At 54.8% G+C, this 20,288-nt stretch overlaps 1 protein-coding gene and 1 long non-coding RNA gene across 2 annotated transcripts; one reads left to right on the top strand and one right to left on the bottom strand.

The window, feature by feature from the left end:
• The first annotated feature begins 441 nt into the window (after positions 1-441).
• LOC119099262 (uncharacterized) lies at positions 442-1,725 on the top strand. Its single transcript, XR_005094332.1, has 3 exons — positions 442-520; positions 960-1,090; positions 1,664-1,725. It is a non-coding gene; the product is annotated as an uncharacterized LOC119099262 (long non-coding RNA).
• Positions 1,726-12,934: 11,209 nt separating this feature from the next.
• Positions 12,935-20,018, bottom strand: LOC119098097 (tubulointerstitial nephritis antigen-like). The gene is made up of 8 exons (XM_037221024.1): positions 19,985-20,018; positions 19,483-19,641; positions 19,051-19,114; positions 17,962-18,154; positions 17,081-17,379; positions 14,826-15,031; positions 13,986-14,137; positions 12,935-13,117 (listed from the first exon to the last, which is right to left on the bottom strand). The coding sequence occupies exons 1-8, from the start codon at positions 20,016-20,018 to the stop codon at positions 12,935-12,937; spliced, it is 1,290 nt and encodes a 429-aa protein (XP_037076919.1).
• Between the last annotated feature and the right edge of the window lie 270 nt (positions 20,019-20,288).

Here is a 20,288-nt window from a genome sequence, read left to right as displayed (position 1 = left end):
AAGGCGATCGCTGCGCACGGTCCCAGTATTGTCTTACTGGTGGCTTGTACTATCCAGAGTTGGGCAAAAAATTGTCTGACGCCGAAGCGCGCGAAAACTAAACATCATCGCCATCAATTCTTGTTTACAGTGGTGCTAAGGCCTTTGCATCTTCTTGTTCCCATGTACATCCATGTATATTTCTGACCACCCTTGTTGACCGTGGCCGCGGCCTTGGGCGGGTCTGCACCTCTAGACCGTGCGCTGGCCGCTGTCGCTGGCAGCGGTCAGCGCCGCGGCCGGCGTGCGGGTCTCACCGTCGAGGGAGGGGTCGGTGACCGCGTGTGGCTGTCTCCTCAGGCGGCCGGCGGTGGTCGGCAGCGGGAGCGCGGGTGCGGACCGGTCCGCCGCCGGCGCCCGGCGCGGCAGCCGCCAACCGCTTCCGCCTGGTGCGCACCGCCCCGAACGCCCCCCGGCCCGTCGCCTCCCAGCACAGGACGTGGCGGAGGCGCAGCGCCAGCGCGTCCAGCCCGCGCCTCGCGTGAGTTTACCGCTCGGCATTCAGAGGCAGTGTCTCGATGCCCAGCTGATGTGGCGCACGGCGTCTGGGTAGAGCTAGTTTAGATTGCTTGCGTTTTGCTAACATTGAGTGGAAAAATGTCACATATGGCGTATTCGATTTATAAAATATTTCTCGGCGGTGAATTGAGGGATTATTCGACGGTGACAGATTTGCCCAGCCACCGCGTTGCAGTCACAAGTTCTCTGAAAGGTTCCCTGGTTGAATCAGAAATGGTTTTTGGAAGTGCAAAATGATTTGTTGTGGGTACATTTTGGAATGGGATGGGCTTCCAAGACACAATTGGATGCGCACCGTTAAGTTCACGTCGGAGGTGATAACCTTTGACCGAATGGTGGGCGCCCGGGTGGTACTCGCGATGGCTGCTGCCAACCGATTGACGCTGAGCTCGGTTTGTCAGGAGCGGTGGGTCGCTCATGCTGGGATCGGTCCGGTTCGTCAACATCGGCGGGCTGCTGTACAAGTCGACGGTCCGGAAGCTGCAGAGAGCCGTCCCCCGGCCCAGCCGCCCCGCCCCCGAGCCGAGCAGAGGTAAGTGGCTGGCCATTGTGGTGACGCGCGCGGCTCTTGCCTGCTCTGAGCTAGCCATGAGTCATCGCCCCGGGTGCTGCTCGCGTATGTTGGCATTCCCAGTCGCAGTTCATGTCTAATACGGTGTATCGTCAAGACCAAGTTTCAGAAGTTCATGTTTACAATGTAGATTATGCTTCCTCTGCAAATGGCAAACAAGCCGGCTCTGTGTAAGGATTTTACCCTCTACGGCCAGTTCGCCAAAATTCTCATATCAGCGGGTCCAATCTCTGTGTCCGCTCCGGCACCCGCACTCAACGCCGCTGTATTACGAGTCCAGCATCGCTCCCCCGGACCGTGGGGTGCTGTCCCTGGAAACGTATGAAACTTTATCATTCAGAACATTCACATCCGTATGTTTTTGACTAAATGAACTGATATATATATATATATATATATATATATATAAAGATCGTAAAATAACGGCAGAAATAGGTTGTGTTGAGTCTGAGGTTTGAGTGGCGTCGCCGGGTGTGGATGTGTGCCGCCACCTGCCTGCGGCCGTCTGTGGTGACGGATGGGGCCGGTCGTCAGCGGCGGCGCCCGGCTGCATCAGCGTGCGGGGCGCCCGATATCGTGTGGAGGCGGGCGGCCGGCGCCTGCGCCGTCTCAGCCACGGCCCGCCGGCGCCGCCGCGGCTCGACATCGGCGGCCTCACCTTCCGGCGCGCTGACGACGGCACACTGCGGGCCGACGCCCAGCACCGGGCTCAGCGCGCCCTGCTCAGGTCAGACTCCCGACACTCGACTCCAGGTCCTCAGGGCAGGCTCCCGATACCCAACACCGGGCCCTCATATCAGACTCCCGACGCCCGACACCAGACTCTCAAGTCAGGCTCCCGACACCCAACAACCGGGCCCTCATGTCAGACTCCCGACACCCGACACCGGACCCTCAGCTCAGGCTCCCGAACCCGACACCAGACCCTCAGGTCAGGCTCCCGACACCCAACACCGGGTCCTCATGTCAGACTCCCGACACCCGACACCCGACACCAGGCCCTTAGCTCAGGCTCCCGACACCCAACTCCAGACCCTCAGGTCAGGCTCCTGACATCAGACACCGGACCCTCAGGTCAGACTCCCGACACCCAATACCGGACCCTCAGCTCAGGCTCCAGACATCAAACACCGGACCCTCAGGTCAGACTCCCGACACCCGACACCAGACCCTCAGGTCAGGCTCCCGACACCCAATGCCGGGCCCTCAGGTCAGGCTCCGGACACCCAATACCAGACCCTCAGGTCAGGACACCGGACCCTCATGTCAGACTCCCGACATCGGACCCTCAGGTCAGACTCCTGAAACCCAACACCGGGCCCTCAGGCCAGGCTCCCGAACCCAACAACGGTCCCTCAGGTCAGACTTCCTGACAACCGATACCGGACCTTCGTTCTGTCGGTCAATAGGTCGTCCGGGTTAGTATGACCAGATTCGCACCGCGCCTGTTCTCATTCTATTCAAACGCAAAGTTGTGCTGGATTTCAAATTTCCATGCTGGATTGGCATGGAGAAACTTGGGCGTCTATGTTATAAACGTCGGTGAACACTTAAGGAAATTGAGTAAATGTAGGAAGAATTTCGCTCGCCTGCTTTCAGGCGGCTGTGTTTGTGTTTCGTGCGTCATATCGTTCAAGTACCACGCTGATCACCTATTCATCCATAGCACACACCGAGTTCAGACGCCCTCCCCCTATCCATTGCTAGTCTGTGTTCACACGCCGTCCATGGCCATGTGTTCGGTCCCGTTCCGTTCGCTGACGCCTCGCCGTGTCGCGCAGTCGCGCCAAGTCGCGCAGTCTGGCCGTGCTGCGTGACTGGCGCCGCCTGAGCCGGCAGCCGTGCCGCTTCTACTGCCGCGTCGGCCGCTGCATCCGCCACGAGCGCCAGCAGTGCCCGCACGTGCACGACCCGGCGCTGCGGCCCGTCTGCACGCGCCACCTGCAGGGCGGCTGTCGCGTGCCGCGCTGCGCCTACAACCACAGTCCGCGGCCCGAGAAGCTGCCCATGTGCCTGCACTTCCTGGCGGACGAGTGCCGCCGCGACCCGTGCCCCTACCAGCACGTGTACGTCGACCCGGACGCGCCGCTCTGCGCCCCCTTCCTGGCCGGCTACTGCGCCCGTGGACAGCAGGTGTGTAGCATCGACAGCGCGGCGAGGTGGTGCGGTCTGGTCTGGTCTGGTCTGGTCTGGTCTGGTCTGGTCCGGTCCGGTCCGGTCCGGTCCGGTCTGATCTGATCCGATCCGGTCCGGTCCGCCAGACATGGGTGTTCCCGGTGGCGCGTGTTGTGGATGTCGTGCCGTATGACTTGCTCCACGTGGCCGGACACTGTCGTTCCTATTTGGTTCATATTCATCTTTTGGAAGACTGCTGTCATGCGTGCTTTTGTGTTAGCTTGGTTTGTAGCTGTGTTTGCCGAAGACAGCCGCGAAGCCGCCGTGGTGGCGCCGTTGTGAGACTTCCGTGGGTGCCGCCCTGCGGTTTGTCGTGACCGGACGCCGTGAGCGTGCGGTCGCGCCGGGCGACCTGGCGGACTCCGCTCGCTGTGACGCCATTGCCGCTCCGTTGCAGTGTTCCGAGAAGCACCTGTATATTTGCCCCGAGTTCGGGGAGGGCCGGCCGTGTCCACGCGGCGCTGCCTGTCCGCTGGCGCACCGGACGCGCCGCCGCCGCCGTCGTCGCTCGGTCGGCGCCGCCGCCTCTGCCGTGGCGCCGCCCCGCGGCCGCGGCCGCTACTACCTGGACCGGGACGTGGCGCGGCCGGCCGGGCCGTCGTCGGCCGCGCCCGACTCGGGCGACGCCGGGCCGCGACCGGCCATGGCCGAGATGCCGTCCTTCATCGCCATCGACGACCAAAGCAGCGGCGACGAGGCCTGAGCACGACGGCTGGAGAGAGCGGCGGGGCCCGGCGAGTCGTCCGAGTCCCGGCCGGAGGCGGCCGGCCGATGGGGAACAGAACTGCTCGTGGAAGCTCGCGTACTCCACGTCGTGTCGTGTGTCGGTGTTGCGGTACGCAATAATGTTATCGCGCAGTGCTAGCATAGTCCGGGGTCGACTTGAGGTCCACCTAGGTGATATTAGATTGTCGACTAACATTGAAAGAGTTATTGACCCTGTTTGGTTTTGAACAGTCATAAGCCTGTCAGGATTGACATGTGCACTTGAAGGCTATCATTCTTTACACCCATTGGGTGTCCAGAGACACCTTGATTTGTCATCGTTCAGCTTAAGAACAGCTCCCTAAAAGTGACCCACGAGCCTCCAGGAATACTGTCGTAGATCGGTTGTGCGACATGACCGCGAACCAAATTTTCGCTATAGAGCGTGCTGGAGTAAAGAGTGTCATCGGTCGTGTGGTTTGCCGTCTGTCAATGGTCCCAATAAGGCCCCGCGGGGCCCTTGTCCACCCGATTTGCCGGACGGGCCCATACCTCTGCCTCTCGGCCGTCGATGGGCCAATGGTGCCTAAAGGTCTGCATCTGGGGATGCCGTGTCCCCAGCTATGTTTGTGTGCCTTGCATGAGCCTGATTCACTGGAAAAGCCACTAGAAAGCCTCAAATGTCGGCGGCAAAATATGGCGGTCTTATGAAGGGTGACTTATTGCGTCAATCATGTGGTTTAGTAAACCCGTTTAGTGCCAGTGAATGCAATGGTTTCTAGCGTAGTCAGCAGCAGCGCACGAGCTGCGGCACTTGCGGATCTGCCTTCAGGAATTGTGACGGCATGTTGCCTATGTGCGTAACTGAATACAAATTTTACATAAATATCGCTTACAAATGCGTACCGTTTCGCTTTGCCATACTGACTTAGCAAAGCTAAGAAGCTGAATTGCTAGAAAGATATAACGGTACCTGTCGCGTTCCATGGACGACTTAGGTCTCATTTTTAGATGAATTCAACAATACTGATGGGATTTCCTGGCCAATCCGGCGCCTGGTCGCGATATTCTCGCCGTAGCTGGTGCACCAGGCTTTGAGTGGCCGGTCGCATACAACAATGCACTGCGGAGTAGTCATTCAAACTTCTTCGCGGTAGCCAGGCCCAATGCTTGAATGCGTTGCAAAAGCCCGAAGTCAATGCGCATGATACCAATCGCCGAGCTCGCTGATATGTGTTTTAAAACGCTATGGTACAATGCCCTCCCGCCCAGAGCGTCATTCCGCCTTCAAGTAATGCGCCACATCGGTTGACGTGAAAAGAGAGTGAGCGTCAGCGCCCGGGCTCGGCGTGTGAGTGTTGTGCGATACCCCCTGGTCAGTGTTATTAAATGCACACGGTCCCCACTCCCCGCGCACGGCTAGATCTGTTTTAAGACGCTGCCGTGCTTTGTGCATCACGCATCGTGCTTGCCTCTTATAAGTAAAAGTGGTCAGGGTCTTGATGTCGAAGAAAGCACGCCAGCAGCTGCGGGACCCCTGTTTGGATGTTGTGCAAAGGTCCTGGTGCAGCGCTCTCAAAGACGTACGTTTCCATGAGGCAGGTTCAATTAGAAATATTTTCAAACTTTGCCGTTCATTAAACCTGTGCGGAGAGGAGTGCCTTCCGCCTTTGAATAGGGGAGCGTGAGGTGAGGCGAGTTGAGCTGGCTCTGTTGTCATACCATGATAGATCCCAGCTTCCACGCCCAGTAACTGACAGTCGTAGGATAGCCCGGAGCCAGTGCTATCAAACACGGTCGGTCTTTTTCTCCGCGCAAACTTTTAGCTATATCTATAACAGTGACATCATTTGCGCAGCTTGCCCCGAGAGGGAGTCAGTGGTCCTAATTTGCCGTGACGGGATTATATCACGTAGACGTTGGCGGCCCGGGCTCCTCGCCATGTTCAGTTTAAACTCCAGTGTTTGGATGTGGTGCGACAGTGCTGAAACCATGCTCTGGTTCGCACTTTTCCTTTCGCCGAGCCCAATTATCAATGCTGTTTTTCTATCTAATCTGCATTTCACGCACAGAACGGCTTTCCTTCTTTCAGTACCAGGCCGTGAAGCGGTATATCTAACACAGTTGAATGCCGGCGTACGGGTCCGAGCACTGGGCCCCGTACATGAAATCAGAGCCAGTGCTATTAAACGCAGACAGACCACTCCTTGCGCATTTAGAAACAGCTCCAAAAACCTGCCGTAATTCGTAGAATGCGCACAGAGCGAACCGAATGCATTTAATACCAAGCAGGGAGGGGTTCATCTGGAACAAGTAGGAACAGCCGGCCGGGACAACTGCTGTGTGTTAGCTCCAAAGCCGCGTTATCAACTGTGCGGGACTGCGCACGTCGAGCTTGTTTAAAATGGTTTTTCAAAAGTCGCAACAATTCCTGAACTGGGAATGAGGCCAAAAATGTCACTGGGGCAATCAATGCCGTAATTTCGTCTCCGTGCGCCGGGCGTACGCCCACATTGCTGTTTGCTGCAAGGATGTCATATAACACAAACAGCTGCCGCAGACCGAGCGCGACGTGAGGGTTCCAGTTAATAGCTGTCAGCCGGTGCAACCCAATGAGTGACGGTCCCACCCTCGGGCATGACTAGAATTCGCCTCTAAAACGCTGCCGCGGTTTCGTCTCGTCAGGCGCCGACTGTCCACACGCATTTGGCATTTCGCCGGTAGGAGTAATTCTTTAAAATACGTGCCACCGGGCAAGCAAGATCTCTTCGGTTCCGTTTGACTAGCCCTAAGTGAGTGCTTTCAAATGTACACACTCTTGTCTCCACGCGTAGGATTACATAATTTTTTAAAACGCTGAAATGATATAGTCTCCATGCTCCGGCGTCTGCCCTAAGTGGCCGCCGGCCGAGCACGAGCACGAGCACGATATTGCGATGCCAGCTGATAGCCCTGAGCCAGTGATATCACACGCGCGCTATCCCATCTTCCGCGTAATTATAAACCTTTTAAGCACCGTCTTATTTTTGTAGCGACACGCGTTTGCCGGCCTTCCGCATTTATCAATAGATTGTGATGAAAATCTTTGATTTTCCAGACGCGTGGACTGCAGCGGTCGTTTTGCGCCCACTACACGTCACATATCTCATGTAGTCGGTTCGTACGAGTGTTGCATGCCAAGCGCGCTGATCCAACACGCTTGAGGCAAGCACATAAGAGCTCGCGCCGTTCACCAGTAGGCTGTGAGGCATCCTATCAAGCAAGCAGGCTGCGCTGGGAGATTCTGACTTTTTGTGTCGTGTCGTGACCCTGAGCAAGGGTTTTGACACGCGCACTGTCCCATTCTCCGCGCGCAAGTATCATCAATATTTTTAAAACGCTGCCGTAGTTTCGTCTCTCAGTGCCGAGCGGCCCAACACATTGACTAATACGCTGTCGGGGGCTCATATCAAAGAAAAGGGCGCCTCCGGGCGAGCGGGATATTGCAGCGCGAGCCGATAACCCTCCGCAAGCGGTGGCCATTCGTTTGGTGGGGGATTAAATTTGACCCCCGAAGGTTAAAAAAAAATGTTATTTTCAGCCAGCAGAGCGCAGTCGCGCCAACGTTTGCATAACTGTGGGGAACTTTATAGTGGATCGTTTGGTGCATGAAATAGAGGAGAAAAATAAGATACGATGTTTGGTGCACGAAATAGAGAGAAAACAAAATAGATGTACATTGTAAAGGCTGCTGACCTATGGAAGGACAAAGTAAGAGCGTGGGGGTCAGAGAAGGCAATTTCAAGGAAACCGTTCAATCTGATGCACCACCGGAGTATTAGATAAAGCCATACATCTCCGAGATCGTTTCTTAGGCAGTACAGTAATTTAATTAAGGATTTCGACAAATTACATTAATCTGTGGTCAGGTATGAAGGTCACGCCAAGCTTAAAACCAGTCTGCATTTTAATTGAAGAGCTTGGTTTTAAGAGTAGACTCTGGTACTCATATCATTTTGTTATGTAACAGGGACCACAAACATTCAAATTCGAACAGAATACCTAAGCTGTTAAGTGCATGTGCGAGGAAAATTATGCACAGATAAGGCGGCAGTAATAGCCTTATCGATGAGAAATGCCGTAGGGTTGCCCCACAACATTAAGGTTGAACAAGGTCACTGACCTTAAATGAACACCAGTGACCGCTCACTTAGAACAAGCAATCAGGCTCAAGACGGTTGCGTGAGAAAGTCCAGGCCGAGCACTTTGGACGCCGCTTTTGAGTTTAACCTCATTTGACCAGAATGTCATGACCTATGGACCTCAAATCTTGACTAAAGGGGGCTCACGTGCAGACCAATCGACCCTATGAGTTTAATGCCTTTAACCCCCTTATTATTTCAGATCCCATGGTTGTCAAATTGACCCTCCCCCGCTCGTGCCAAAAGTTCTCATCCGACCCACCCGGGAGGGTGTCAGATGAGCAAGATCATACCTTCAGCGAGTGATTATCGTAAAAAAATACCGCTCTAGGTTTGACTCCACACGCGATCGCTTGCCTAGCACATAAAGTAATAGACTGCCAAGGTCTTGACGAACAAGTAAGAAATTACGAAATAAATAGGCAAATGAACATCCATCAATAGGAAGTAAAGAGAGTCGTCAAACAAATAGGTTCCGCCACCAGAGCACGCCGTCACAGTGCCAGTCGACAGCTCTCAGCCATTCCCAGCAGGCACGCACGGTTCCGCCCTCCCTAGGCAAGTAAAGCCATTTTTAAAGCGCCGTCATTTTTAGTCTCGACAAGGACAGGCCGGCAGCCAGCATTCATTAGTACACCACCAGAGGCTTCTTTCAGACAAAAGGGAGCCGCCTGCTGATCTCATTGTTTCGGTGTCGTTCGATAGGCCTGAGTCAGTGCTTTCCTCGTGCAATATCCTATCCTCTGCTCGCTAACATCGGCAGCAGGCGCCGAGAGGACGTCAGCATTCCATGGTTTGCCGTGATGGACTCATATCAAATAGGCGTCGGCGGCCGCGGCTTCTTGCTGTGTCCGGTTCAAACCTCCGAATGGTTGCCCGTTCCGGTGCAGTTCCAGTGTTCGGATGTCGCTCGGCAGTCCTGCATGCTATCAATTATATATATATATATATATATATATATATATATATATATATATATATATATATAACGAAACTATGACAGCGTTAGAGAGAGAGAGAGAGAGAGAGAGAGAGAGAGAGAGAGAGAGAGAGATATATATATATATATATATATATATATATATATATATATATATCTCTCTCTCTCTCTCTCTCTCTCTCTATCTCTCTCTCTCTCTCTCTCCTCTCTCTCCTCTCTCTCTCTCTCTCTCTCTCTCTCTCTCTCTCTCTCTCTCTCTCTCTCTCTCTCTCTCTCTCTCTCTCTCTCTCTCTCTCTCTCTCTCTCTCTCTCTCTCTCTCTCTCTCTCTAACGCTGTCATAGTTTCGTTTGCACGCGCTGGGCTCAAGCACGCTTTCAGTGATGCCAGGAGCTTACATCAAACAAGCAGGTGCCCCCAGACCAGCACGACCAGCACAGCACAACCAGCGGCATAACAAAGTCCACAAATGTATAGGCTTTTGAACTGAGACAGCTCTTTTAGAGATCATTCGATGCAATTCACAGCCATACCCTTAGGCGTTCAAACACTGCTGTTTCTTAGCTTGACACACGCAAACTCGTGCAGACGATTTCGTGCAACATGTTTGAAAGCCACCCAGACATACATGACTTTGAAGACACGAAACACACGCGAATAACGCAAATACCGCCTCATCAATGGCCATGTAGTGTTCAAGGTCAAGAAAAATATGATCATCCATTTATTCGTGTTTGGCGTACATCAGCACGAATCTCCGCGTCCACGGACAGCAGAGAGCATACTGGTATGCTTTTTAAGGCGAAATGCTACGCTGGACAATACAATTTCATTGCCAAGTAAATGCACTTCTCAATACGTTATCGCTTGATTATGTTATGAAACGTTTTTATAACGTCAGAGTAACTACCAGACTGCCCTGCTAGAATTACCACTGCAGTGAACAGGCTGACCCACTTGTATTTCAATTTACCGAGATGTGGTTTATTAACTAGTCCATGTTTGATGAGCCCGAGTACCACTGTGTGCGCTTGTTTTGGAGCCCATTCTTGTGTATTTGTTCGTGTTTTTATATCATTAATCGCATTTACATACTCCGTTACGGTACCATTCTTAAGTTATTCGGCTCCCAGTCTAATGCCCGGCACAACTGATAGGACTGCTCGATTGCCTGCATTACGCATGGCAAAACGCGGTTCGTGATTGAAACCTGCATTTAACGCGCTAAGCTGGTTGGAAGCCAACTGCTGTCCGTTGATGTCGTGATTTGTATTGGTGTTCTCCGGACATGAGTAAGTCAAAAGAAGTGTTTTCTTGACCTTGGGCATAGTATGGGAATTGGGAAATCGGAATTCGTCTGACGTCGCTATGTTGCTATAGTCTCTGCGTGATTTCAAAATAGACGCGCGCGAAATAGTCTGCGCAAGTTAGCGTCTGAGTGACTCGGAAACATATGAGAATCTGAGAACCTCTAAGGGGTATGACTCTTCAACTGCAGGAAAGGATCCTCTAAATGGCTATCTGAGTTCTAAACCCCACGCAGATGTGGAACAGTCCCCTCAGCAAAGTTGCGCGCGGCGGAGTTCTGAGCCGTGCGTGTTTGAAAACATTAGCTCAGGGCTATCAAACCAAGCCAGGATACGGAGACTGGGCCGGTAGTGTCTAGGTGCCTTGTTCTGATCACGTAACACCGCTTTGCTTGATACGAGTAGCTGGTTGGCACATGTCGGGACGAAAATGCGGTAATTTTTATAAAAAGTACACACACCACACACACACACATATATATATATATATATATATATATATATATATATATATATGTGTGTGTGTGCGTGTGTGTGTGTGTGTGTGTGTGTGTGTGTGTGTTGTGTGTGTGTGTGTGTGTGTGTGTGTGTGTGTGTGTGTGTGTGTGTGTGTGTGTGTGTGTAATTACACGCGGAGAGCGGGATCATGCACAGTTGATGACAATGGCTGAGGGCTTAACGGCTGACGCCATAACATCTTCCTCGACAAGAGTTACCTGTTTGGGTGATATAACCCCAGACAGTGTAATACTGTATGCAGGTGACTACATGGAGCATGGAGACAAAAGTACGTCTGAGCCTAAGACAAAAGTGTACTCAAGGACAAATTATGGGGCTGCACGCGTTTGAAAGCACTCGCCTAGGGCTGTTGGGCCGCACAGACATCTATATCAGCCGCCGGCACCTATATATTTTAATATGACCCGCTTGTATCACCGAGTGTCACATCACAGAGGCCAGCCGGCGCGTGACGCGACGAGAGTACTGCAACGTTCTAAAAGAAGTTGTCTCGCGTGTGGCTTCCTGCATGCAAATCACCGATATTTCGATCGACCAGGTGGTTGATAAGCGCGCTAGGGTGTGCTGGTGGGAGACGGCGGGCGGGTGTTTTGCCTGATGATCAGCTGGTCAGATTCGTCGCTCCCCAGCATTGATCTGCTCTTACGACGCAGACAAGACAATTTCCTTCAGTTTTACGTAATCGTGTATTGCGTTCAGTCCCTTAATATGACCTAGCACACCATGTTTCATATACAAAGTGCCAGAACATCAAAGCACGCAGTCAAATACGATGTCGCTCACTCTGGCAGGTCAGCCGCGCCCACTCCGCCCTGCTCTCGGCACGCACCGGTGCACGCCGCACTCCTCGGTGACGACGCAGGTCCGGTTCCATACAGCGGCAGTCCAGGAACCGCCGCGGCCCGGCGCGAGCGCCGTGCTGGCGCGGGGCGGCTGTCGAGGGGCGCCGGGGTGTCCCGCGCTGTCAGGTCCGCCCCGAATGTAACCCGATCACGCCGACCGTCGGGGGCGTGCCGGAGTGCGGCACATGGCTCAGTGGTACGCAGTTCGTGTGATTCAACGCGTTCATGCCTATCACAGTTGCATGAGGAGCCGCGTGTGCGTGTAACGGCCGCTCAGGCGCAGAGAACGCTTGACAGAAAGCGTTGGCAGTGAAATCTCCTGGCCTGCGTCACAACATTAAACCCGTTCAGAACCGCAGCGCACATCCAGTCAGGGTCTCAAAGCGCCCACGTGGGATGGCGCGGCCAGCATAACACCACGTATTGCAGGCAGTCACACAGGCAACGCGACCCGTCGGCCCGCCGTGTCCGATTTCGAATGCCACCGGTCCCGTGTGACTCATCACGTGGCAGGACATGAGCCGACAGAACTGAGCCCGGCTTCGTGCTGACCGGAGACACCGGTGTTGCCGCCGAGCTGGGGCGCGAGCGGTCCTTTTTAATTCATGTCTTACTGCATGTCTCTGCATCGCGCTAAAAAGTAAAGGGTAGTCGCCCCAGCCATCCTCCAATTTGCGAACGTATGTTATCTGGTCCGCAGTCCGTTGCGTTCGACATCTACACAGCCGACACGCTCCCGTCCTCACCATGGCAACGAGCAGGATGTAGTCAGGGCGCAAAAGCATCACTTGCTTTTGACCGCAACCCAATTTCGGTGCTGTCGCGCCCACCAACGCAACGGTGGAGCACGACCCCTCGCTCCCGAAGCACGTGTCCAAGTTCGGAGCCTGTCAGCACGCGTTAATTTTACATTTCAGCACATCACATTTTGAGTTTTCGTTTGCCTTTCGTATCCTCACACGCGCATTCTCACATGACGCCTGACGTGACGCGTGACGCATCGTGACTGGTCGCTGGTTTGCGGTTTCACATCAAGCCGTACCCGCCCGCGCAGCTGGGCCACGGCGTGGCGTGGCGTGGCGTGGCGTGGCGCACCAGCGGCAGCATCGGCAGCTGCAGCATAGGTCAGCGGGCGCGGTCACAGTTCCTGCGCTGAGCGGGAGCTGCCGGCGGCAGCCGCGCCCCCTTTCTGCTGCAAGGGCGGGTCCGTCTGCGCCCAGGCGGCGACCACGAACGTCTCGATGTCGGCTTCGTTAGTGCCGCGTCGGATGCGGAACAGGCCCTGCTCGCCCCAGCTGCTGCCCCACGAGTTGGCCACCAGCTGAGAACAGGTCGGTCCAGACGTGGGAGACACGCCACGGCAGCCCTGCTCCCTTCCTCACTCGAAGGCGTCGAGGGAATCAGGGAAGATGTCAGTTGACTGTGAGCGCACGGCCCTACAGTAAGAGAGGTCTGACCGTAAGTTCGACAAGTCATCCAGAATGCAGCTTAAAATGCGGCGCAGCCCACCAGTAAAAAACAATGTGGCGTCGGCAGCTCACCTACTCTCTGGCCGCGACCAAGCACTAGAAGACACAGAGGGCCCGACATAGGCGTCCCAAGACCAGTCAGCACTGAGATGCGGCGCTCTGTGATGTCAGAACTGTCTCCTGAGGCGGGAGGAACCGATCACACTGCCTGCCGGCCAGCAGCGCGGCTGAGGCGCAGTCGGGACATCCCCCGCCTGGCTGGGTCGGGTCGCCCGAGGTGTGACGCTCCGGCCGACGGCGGGTCAACAGGACGCGGCGCCGGGGACTGACGCCCGAGTCTGCTGAGGTCGCGCCACCGCCGCCGGCCGCCGCCGGAAGCCAGGACACGGGATCCGGACGGCAGGCCGGTCAGTCCGGCACTGGCCCGACGTCACCCGAGCTTGGAATGCCGGCTGGCCTGGCCGAGTCAGGCGCCGGCCGACGCTCACCCCGCTGCCGCCGCGCCGGCCAGCTCGCTTCTGTATCCAAAACCGGAGAGCGGCGACGGGGGACGGGGGAGGGGCTATTACTCGCGGTGTTCGAGTGCACAGCAGTCCTGTTGAGCAACGCCGCTCACTGTAGCGGTGAGCTGTTCTCATCGTTGTACCCACAAAGCTTCCGTCATTACTGGATCCGCCAGAGGACGATCCGCTTAAACGAAGACGCGGAGATGAGTCTCACCCAGAATGGAACCGTGTCGCCGGCTGGGCCGCGCTGCTCGCCCCATCCGAGAATGCGGACCGAGTGGTAAGCCGCCTCATCGGTCGGCTCCGGGCTGGTGCTGTACACACCCGACTTGTACAGGAACAGGTCCGGCTGCACGCGAAGGATGGCTGCCAAACATGGCACCGCGAGCTTAGCGACCGGCCGTGGACGTCAAACAAGCGGGGCCTGCGGGCTGGGACGCCAACATACTCAGAGTGAAGGGTAGCCAGACGGTGTCCTGTCGAGTTAGCCAGGAGAGTGAGTCCAGAAAAGGCAGATCCGGGTATTTTTGTTTCATGGTGAAAAGATCACTCAACCTTAAGAATGTGTACACTTCTATAGCTTGCGGCGGCAGGTGACTGGGAAACAGCACCATGACAAACGCGATGATAGTTGACAAAACTATACGGGAACATGCACGATAAGAGCGAACGAGTCATTTAGCCACATTATTGACGGACTTCGAATATCATCGGACCTGCCTGCTCATGGAAGGTACCTACAATCATCTGGATCCACGTCCTTTGTATGGAACCAAGCCCGAAGCACGACACTGTCCAATCGGCGTCTTCCCAGCCGGGGGGGGGGGGGGGGGGGGGGGGGCTGCCCAACTGGCGCGGCACCTGCTCCTGGCCACAGTGACCGAGGGCCACGGACGGTGACGACGACCGACAGCACAATGGCCGGTCAATCCGGCGCAGGGAATTGGAACAGTTCGTCCTCCCGGTGCCGCCGAGCCAGTCACGTCTCCCGGCAGCCTGGGCCGGTCGGAGCCGCGCACGGGGCCGAACAGCGCCGGCCGGCAGCCGAACCCACCCTGGACCGGCCCGTTGGTGAAGATTTCGTGTCGGATGTCGGCCTCGTCGCTGGCGATGCGGTACGTGGGCTGGGTGCCGTGCAGCTGCTGGTCGCTGACGCGGCTGCCGTCCTGGCACAGCCGGCCGCCGCCGGCCGGCGCCAGGCAGAGGCCCGGCGCGCCATCCGCGCCCGACCGGTATGGGTAGCACGCGCTGGAGCTCACCCTGCGGCAGCCGCACGGACACGCCGTCAGCGCGGCGCGGCGTACAGGTCGCCCGAACGCGGCCTGTAGCCGGGACAGGCCAGGTGGATGGTTAGAGCTGCTGGGGGAACCATTTCGTTCTGTTCGTTCCAAACAGTCTATAGAGAACCGGTCACGGATGCTGAATTATGTATGCATAGACTGCTTGCTGCTGGCAGCTTGGCCCTTCCTGACAATTCTGATCAAGCTGACAGTTTCTGTGCAAGTTTAGTTACTGGCTAAGTAAGTAACTGAACTAAGCACATCAATTTACTTAGACAGAAAATGATATGGCTAAGAAGCACAACTACCTCCACAAGTAAAAATTGCATTCCACCTTACGTATAAATCCAATCGAGATACATAGAAAACACAACACCTGTTTGAAGGGGACATAGCGTTTGTGACACCGAAATCCCACGCAGGAATTAACGTTGTTTACTATCAAAAGGGCATGCATGAGGAGCCCGCGCCCTACCGAGGAACAGAAGAGGCCTGGAGAGAAGGCCTGAGGCAGAAGACATGCGGATACACTCACTTGTTCTTTTAGTAACATAAGGATATGTACATGGTGTGGCGATCTTGCAGCAGAGATTACATGTAGTTGATTTAAATTAATGCAGTTTTATTTATAAGCACTTGCATGCATGGCACCTGATAGGTTGTTCAACGAGGCAGTTTCTGTTAAAATGATGGACGAAATCTGGCACAGCAGCACCGGCCTCTAGCTGAACTGATTCCGTACACATTTAAAGCATGCATGTTTTAGGACGCCGGACTGCGCGTAATAAAACATATAAACATAGAAAAGTTAACTTTCATGTCTTTGCTATGGTCTACTTCAATGCTAAACGGAATCTTCGTACCATTTTTTTGGTTAAGTAAATGACGAGAACATGTCAGGACGCAAAACACCGAGCAAACTTGACATGTCTCTGTTACGGAGAGCGGATGATCCATATTGCGTTCTCGAGTCATCCGGCACTGCTTAACCTCTAGAGATAGTACAAACAACGCAAGTCAATCGGAACCAAGTTACGGCACTGTTATTGTGCTGTTACTGCAGTCCTCCTCTACAGATAGTCCGCAAGGTGCACCGTAACCCAACTCGTGTCAGACAATGGAAGTGGGAGAAGAAGCACTCCGTGGACTTCTCCCAACGTTACGTCCTTGTTCAACGTCGGCTCCCAACCTGCGCGGTGAACTTCTATGAGTCTCACAAGAAATTGGCCTGCTTCATAATCGTATATAGTGTCTCACAAGAAATTGGCCAGCTTTATAGTCGTAGATAGTGGCTCACAAGATATTGGCCAGCTTCATAGCCGTATACAGCGTCTCACAAGAAATTGGCCAGCTTCGTAGCCGTATATAGTGTCTCACAAGAAATTGGCCGGCTTTATAGTCGTATAAAGTTTTAGAAAGAGCACGGCGTCCAGCGCGTTGCTGAGCGAAGGTATTTTTTAAGGTCTGCAGGTTGGGTGAGCAGTTGGATACTGCCATCATTTAGTGTCAGGGTTCATCAAGAAACAAAACGAACGTCATCATGGGCTTCGCAAGAGAACAAAAATTCTAGAGACGATAATTTTCAAATTCATTCCAAGATGTTGCAAAACGTTGCAACCATGAATAGCGACGAAGTGAGAACCTAGGGGTCCTCTGATTGCGACGGGTCTTCTCAGAAAGACTAAAATCCTTCCATGATCAAATCTGATGATCGTCGCAAACATTCAGGATGTTGCAATACCGTTACGTGGCTCAATAAAGCACCGTTGAGCTCATGGGCAACCTACGTTGGTCTCACAAGCTTAGCCCCAAAATATCATTTCGATACTTTTTTTGCAAAACATCCCTCCAAAAAGACGTTGCCAACAAACACCAGTGTTCCCTGTTACAACGCTACAGAGGCCCCACTTGAGCCGACACGGGCCGGCTCCCATGCAGGAGGCTCGGCCCAACACTGACCAGCTCCCATGCAGGAGGCTCGGCCCGACACCGACCGGCTCCCATGCAGGAGGCTCGGGCTGACACCCACCGTTTCTCCCTGAGGTAGTTCCAGGCGACATCGAGGGCGCCGCCGCGGCAGCCGCGGCCGGTCTCCGGTGCGCAGTCGATGATGTTCTGGGCGCTGAGGTCAATTCGACCCAGGCCGGCCTGGATCGAGATGCGGTCGGCGGCCGCCGAGGCGGTCACCACAGCCCAGGAGGCGCCGCACCAGCCCTGGTCCACCACCGGGCCGATCAGGCCCGCCCAGGCCGGCCTCTGCCGCGCATCAAACTCCGCCGGCAGCGAGGCCCGGTTGAAGACCTTCACTATTGGGTACGTCCGGTTCACCTGTGCAGCCGGACGCGAGTGAGTCTGCGGTAGGCGAAGCATGCCGGCCGCACTCGAGTGTGGTGAGAGCAGATATGTGGGAAGAGTCGATGGAATAGGTCAGTCTGTCAGCTTTAGAGCAAAATCGATGTCAGCTTTTTGATTCGGCTGACGATGGCAGGTGCTTTCCAAACCCATTTCCCACCTATCTGATGCGTGGCTGGGCAGACCTTTCCAGGGGCTTGTGCCGGACAGATGTTCGTTACTGACGCCGCACCGCGTCACGGTCTCACAGCAGAGAACTACGTCTCGTCTTGGCTCAGAGCAGAGTAGTGCGGCATCAGTATTATTGCCAATGACGGCAAACATATCCTGGAGTCACGATGAAGGTCAAACGATCCGTTTTAGACGATCATCAGCGGCTCGACGCCTTGGGAGTACATCAGCCACACGCTGCGTAGGGCTGTGAACGTGCTTCGGCCGTAAGACAGCTCAGCAGGTCTGCAGGCATGCCCGCTGGACGGGCTGGCGCTATACCAGTACCCACAGACCTGGGAGACGGGGCCAGCTCTGCCTGCGACCGCCAGACTCGTGTCCACTGACCAGCACCCCCGGGTGATCAGTGCCCAGCAGCAGGCGCGCTCCGTCTGCCAGTGTCCTGCCCCAGAAGTGGCTGTAGTTGGCGGCCGACCAGCCGAGCTGTGCCTCGTTGGTGCGCTCGATCAGCTCCGGCTCCACCAGGCAGACGTGCGTCTCGCAGCGCAGCTCCGGACTGCTGGCCGCACCCGTGCACGTGCTGAGGGCGTCCGACCCGGCGCGTTACCGGCGCACGGCTCCGGGCACGCGCGACGTGCGCGACTTCCAGCCCGCGCGACGTGCGCGACTCCCTGCTCGCGCGCCTCGTCTCGAGCGCCGCGCTGCCTCGCGCCGCCAGCATAGCGACGCGCGCCCGAAGCGGTACAGCCAGCGGAGCTCGTGCCAGGAAGCCGCGCAACGAACCGGCGCTGCGGGACCGATCCAGCGCTGGGCTGGCTAAAAGTCAACGCAACCGACCAGCGTTGACCTCAGGCAGGGAACATGTGCGACTTTAGAGGCAATCTCAATACTGTCGGTGATTTTTCAGTTGAAAAAACAACAATCATATGTCAAAGCATGTTACGCATTTACTATGAATTGTTCCTTATGCATGGCTTAGTGTTTGATTCGAGTCAATGGGCTACAAATCACATGATAAAAACGAAGATGCGTCGATGATTGAAACATGTCAAACACTTGAAAAAGGCCCCAAAGTCAAACAAAACCCTCTTTCTTACATTGGTCACCTTGGCCATTCATCATAGTGGCTTTTTCATAAGTTAAGATGTGGGGACAGCACAGCTCCAGAAGGTCATTAAGGCATGACGACATACCATATGTATGCATGTTTTCTCCCTAGCCTAGTTAAAACCATGCGATTATTTTAATGGGGTACATAACACTTCGTTTTACCTGTCCCGCACGTTTTGATCTCTACGAAGAATGCCAAAGGGCAGGCTTGTAAATAAGTTGCTATGTTGCACTGAAACACATTATCTGCACGACACTCCTCCGTCATGCTAAACGGCACCACCTCCGATTTTCTACAATGTGAAGGCAAGCAGAATAACCTTTTAGCTAATTTGTGTAGTAAAAGGAAGTCATGCATGTACTCACCATGTGTTGCAGTTATCCTTTACTGTTTCGTTATAACTAATATCTTGGCCCTGGTGCAGACAGGCTGAAAAAGACCGGGTCGAAGTGCTTTCGGCAATATAAACAAGCTGCATTCGGATAGATTGGTAGAACAGCCTATACGAGACAGAGACAAACGCAGATCTACTGGAAGAACAATGCCTGAATAAGGCAGAATCCTACTGACATGAAAGGAACGCGTCAGGCTGTGGGCCTGGCTGTGTAACACATGTCAGCTTCCTCCGTATTCGGTGGCGGCACTGCACTCCTGCACTACAGTCTGCACTGCACTCCTGCACTACAGTCTGCACTGCACTCCTGAGGGGCCAAGTCCGCTGGGACTGGCAGTATTTCGAGAGACTGCTCATCATCAACGGTGAGCTCACCGAGCCCGATCCACACCGATCTACGCACTGGCGTTGCTGATGTACGGGTTGGGTTCTCCGAGACAGAAGGTGAAGTAGTCCGGACAGCAGTCGCCGCTGAGCGAGCGGTCGCAGAACTGGTCACAGTAGCAGAGCGTGCCGAGAATGGGCACACTGCACTCGTCCTGCCTCTCCAGACAGCACTGCACTGCCCGTGCAGCACACAGCCAATCAGTGGTGCGTCTCTCGCACAGTTAACACGCCAACAGTGGTGTAGGGAATACTAAGTAAACACGCGATCACTGGTGCAAACTAAACGCCCTTCAGTAACCACGCAATCAGCGGTTCCACGCCCGCCCAGTAAGCCGATCACTGGATCATCTGTAGAGGATGAGCAGGTGCAGTGAAGGGTGCGTGCGTGTGCTCAATGCCCAGAGTACCGCAGATGCAGGGTCAGGGATATAGGTGCCGCTCGACTGCGTCTCGGCAAACAGGTGACGAGGGGTGACCCGTTAGAGCTTCACGAGATGGCACCACAGACAACATTGTACTGGCGACGCATCCGACGAGGCCGACTGCGGACATCACCGCACCATCAAATAAACGATCTTGTCAGTCATACAGCAGGAGCACCTTTCACGGGGAGCCCAAAACGAAAGGTGAGCGTTGCAAAAGAACATATAACCTCGTAGTCAACGGTACGCTTGTCCTCCGGACCGCATAACTTACCGTGCCTTAAGCTGGACCTATTTTCACAATACGGCCCCCATATGTCTGAGTAGTCGGGCCGGTCTTGTCCGCCACTGGCCTCAAGGGTCAGCACTAAGACCGTGGCTGCGAGCAGCATTCCGCCGG

The sequence above is a fragment of the Pollicipes pollicipes genome, unplaced genomic scaffold, assembly GCF_011947565.3.
Source record: "Pollicipes pollicipes isolate AB1234 unplaced genomic scaffold, Ppol_2.1 Scaffold_4740;HRSCAF=5597_pilon_pilon_pilon, whole genome shotgun sequence".
Lineage (NCBI taxonomy): Eukaryota > Metazoa > Arthropoda > Thecostraca > Pollicipedomorpha > Pollicipedidae > Pollicipes > Pollicipes pollicipes.
Note: the sequence above shows the minus strand (reverse complement) of the source record. Positions and strands in the feature narration are given on the sequence as shown.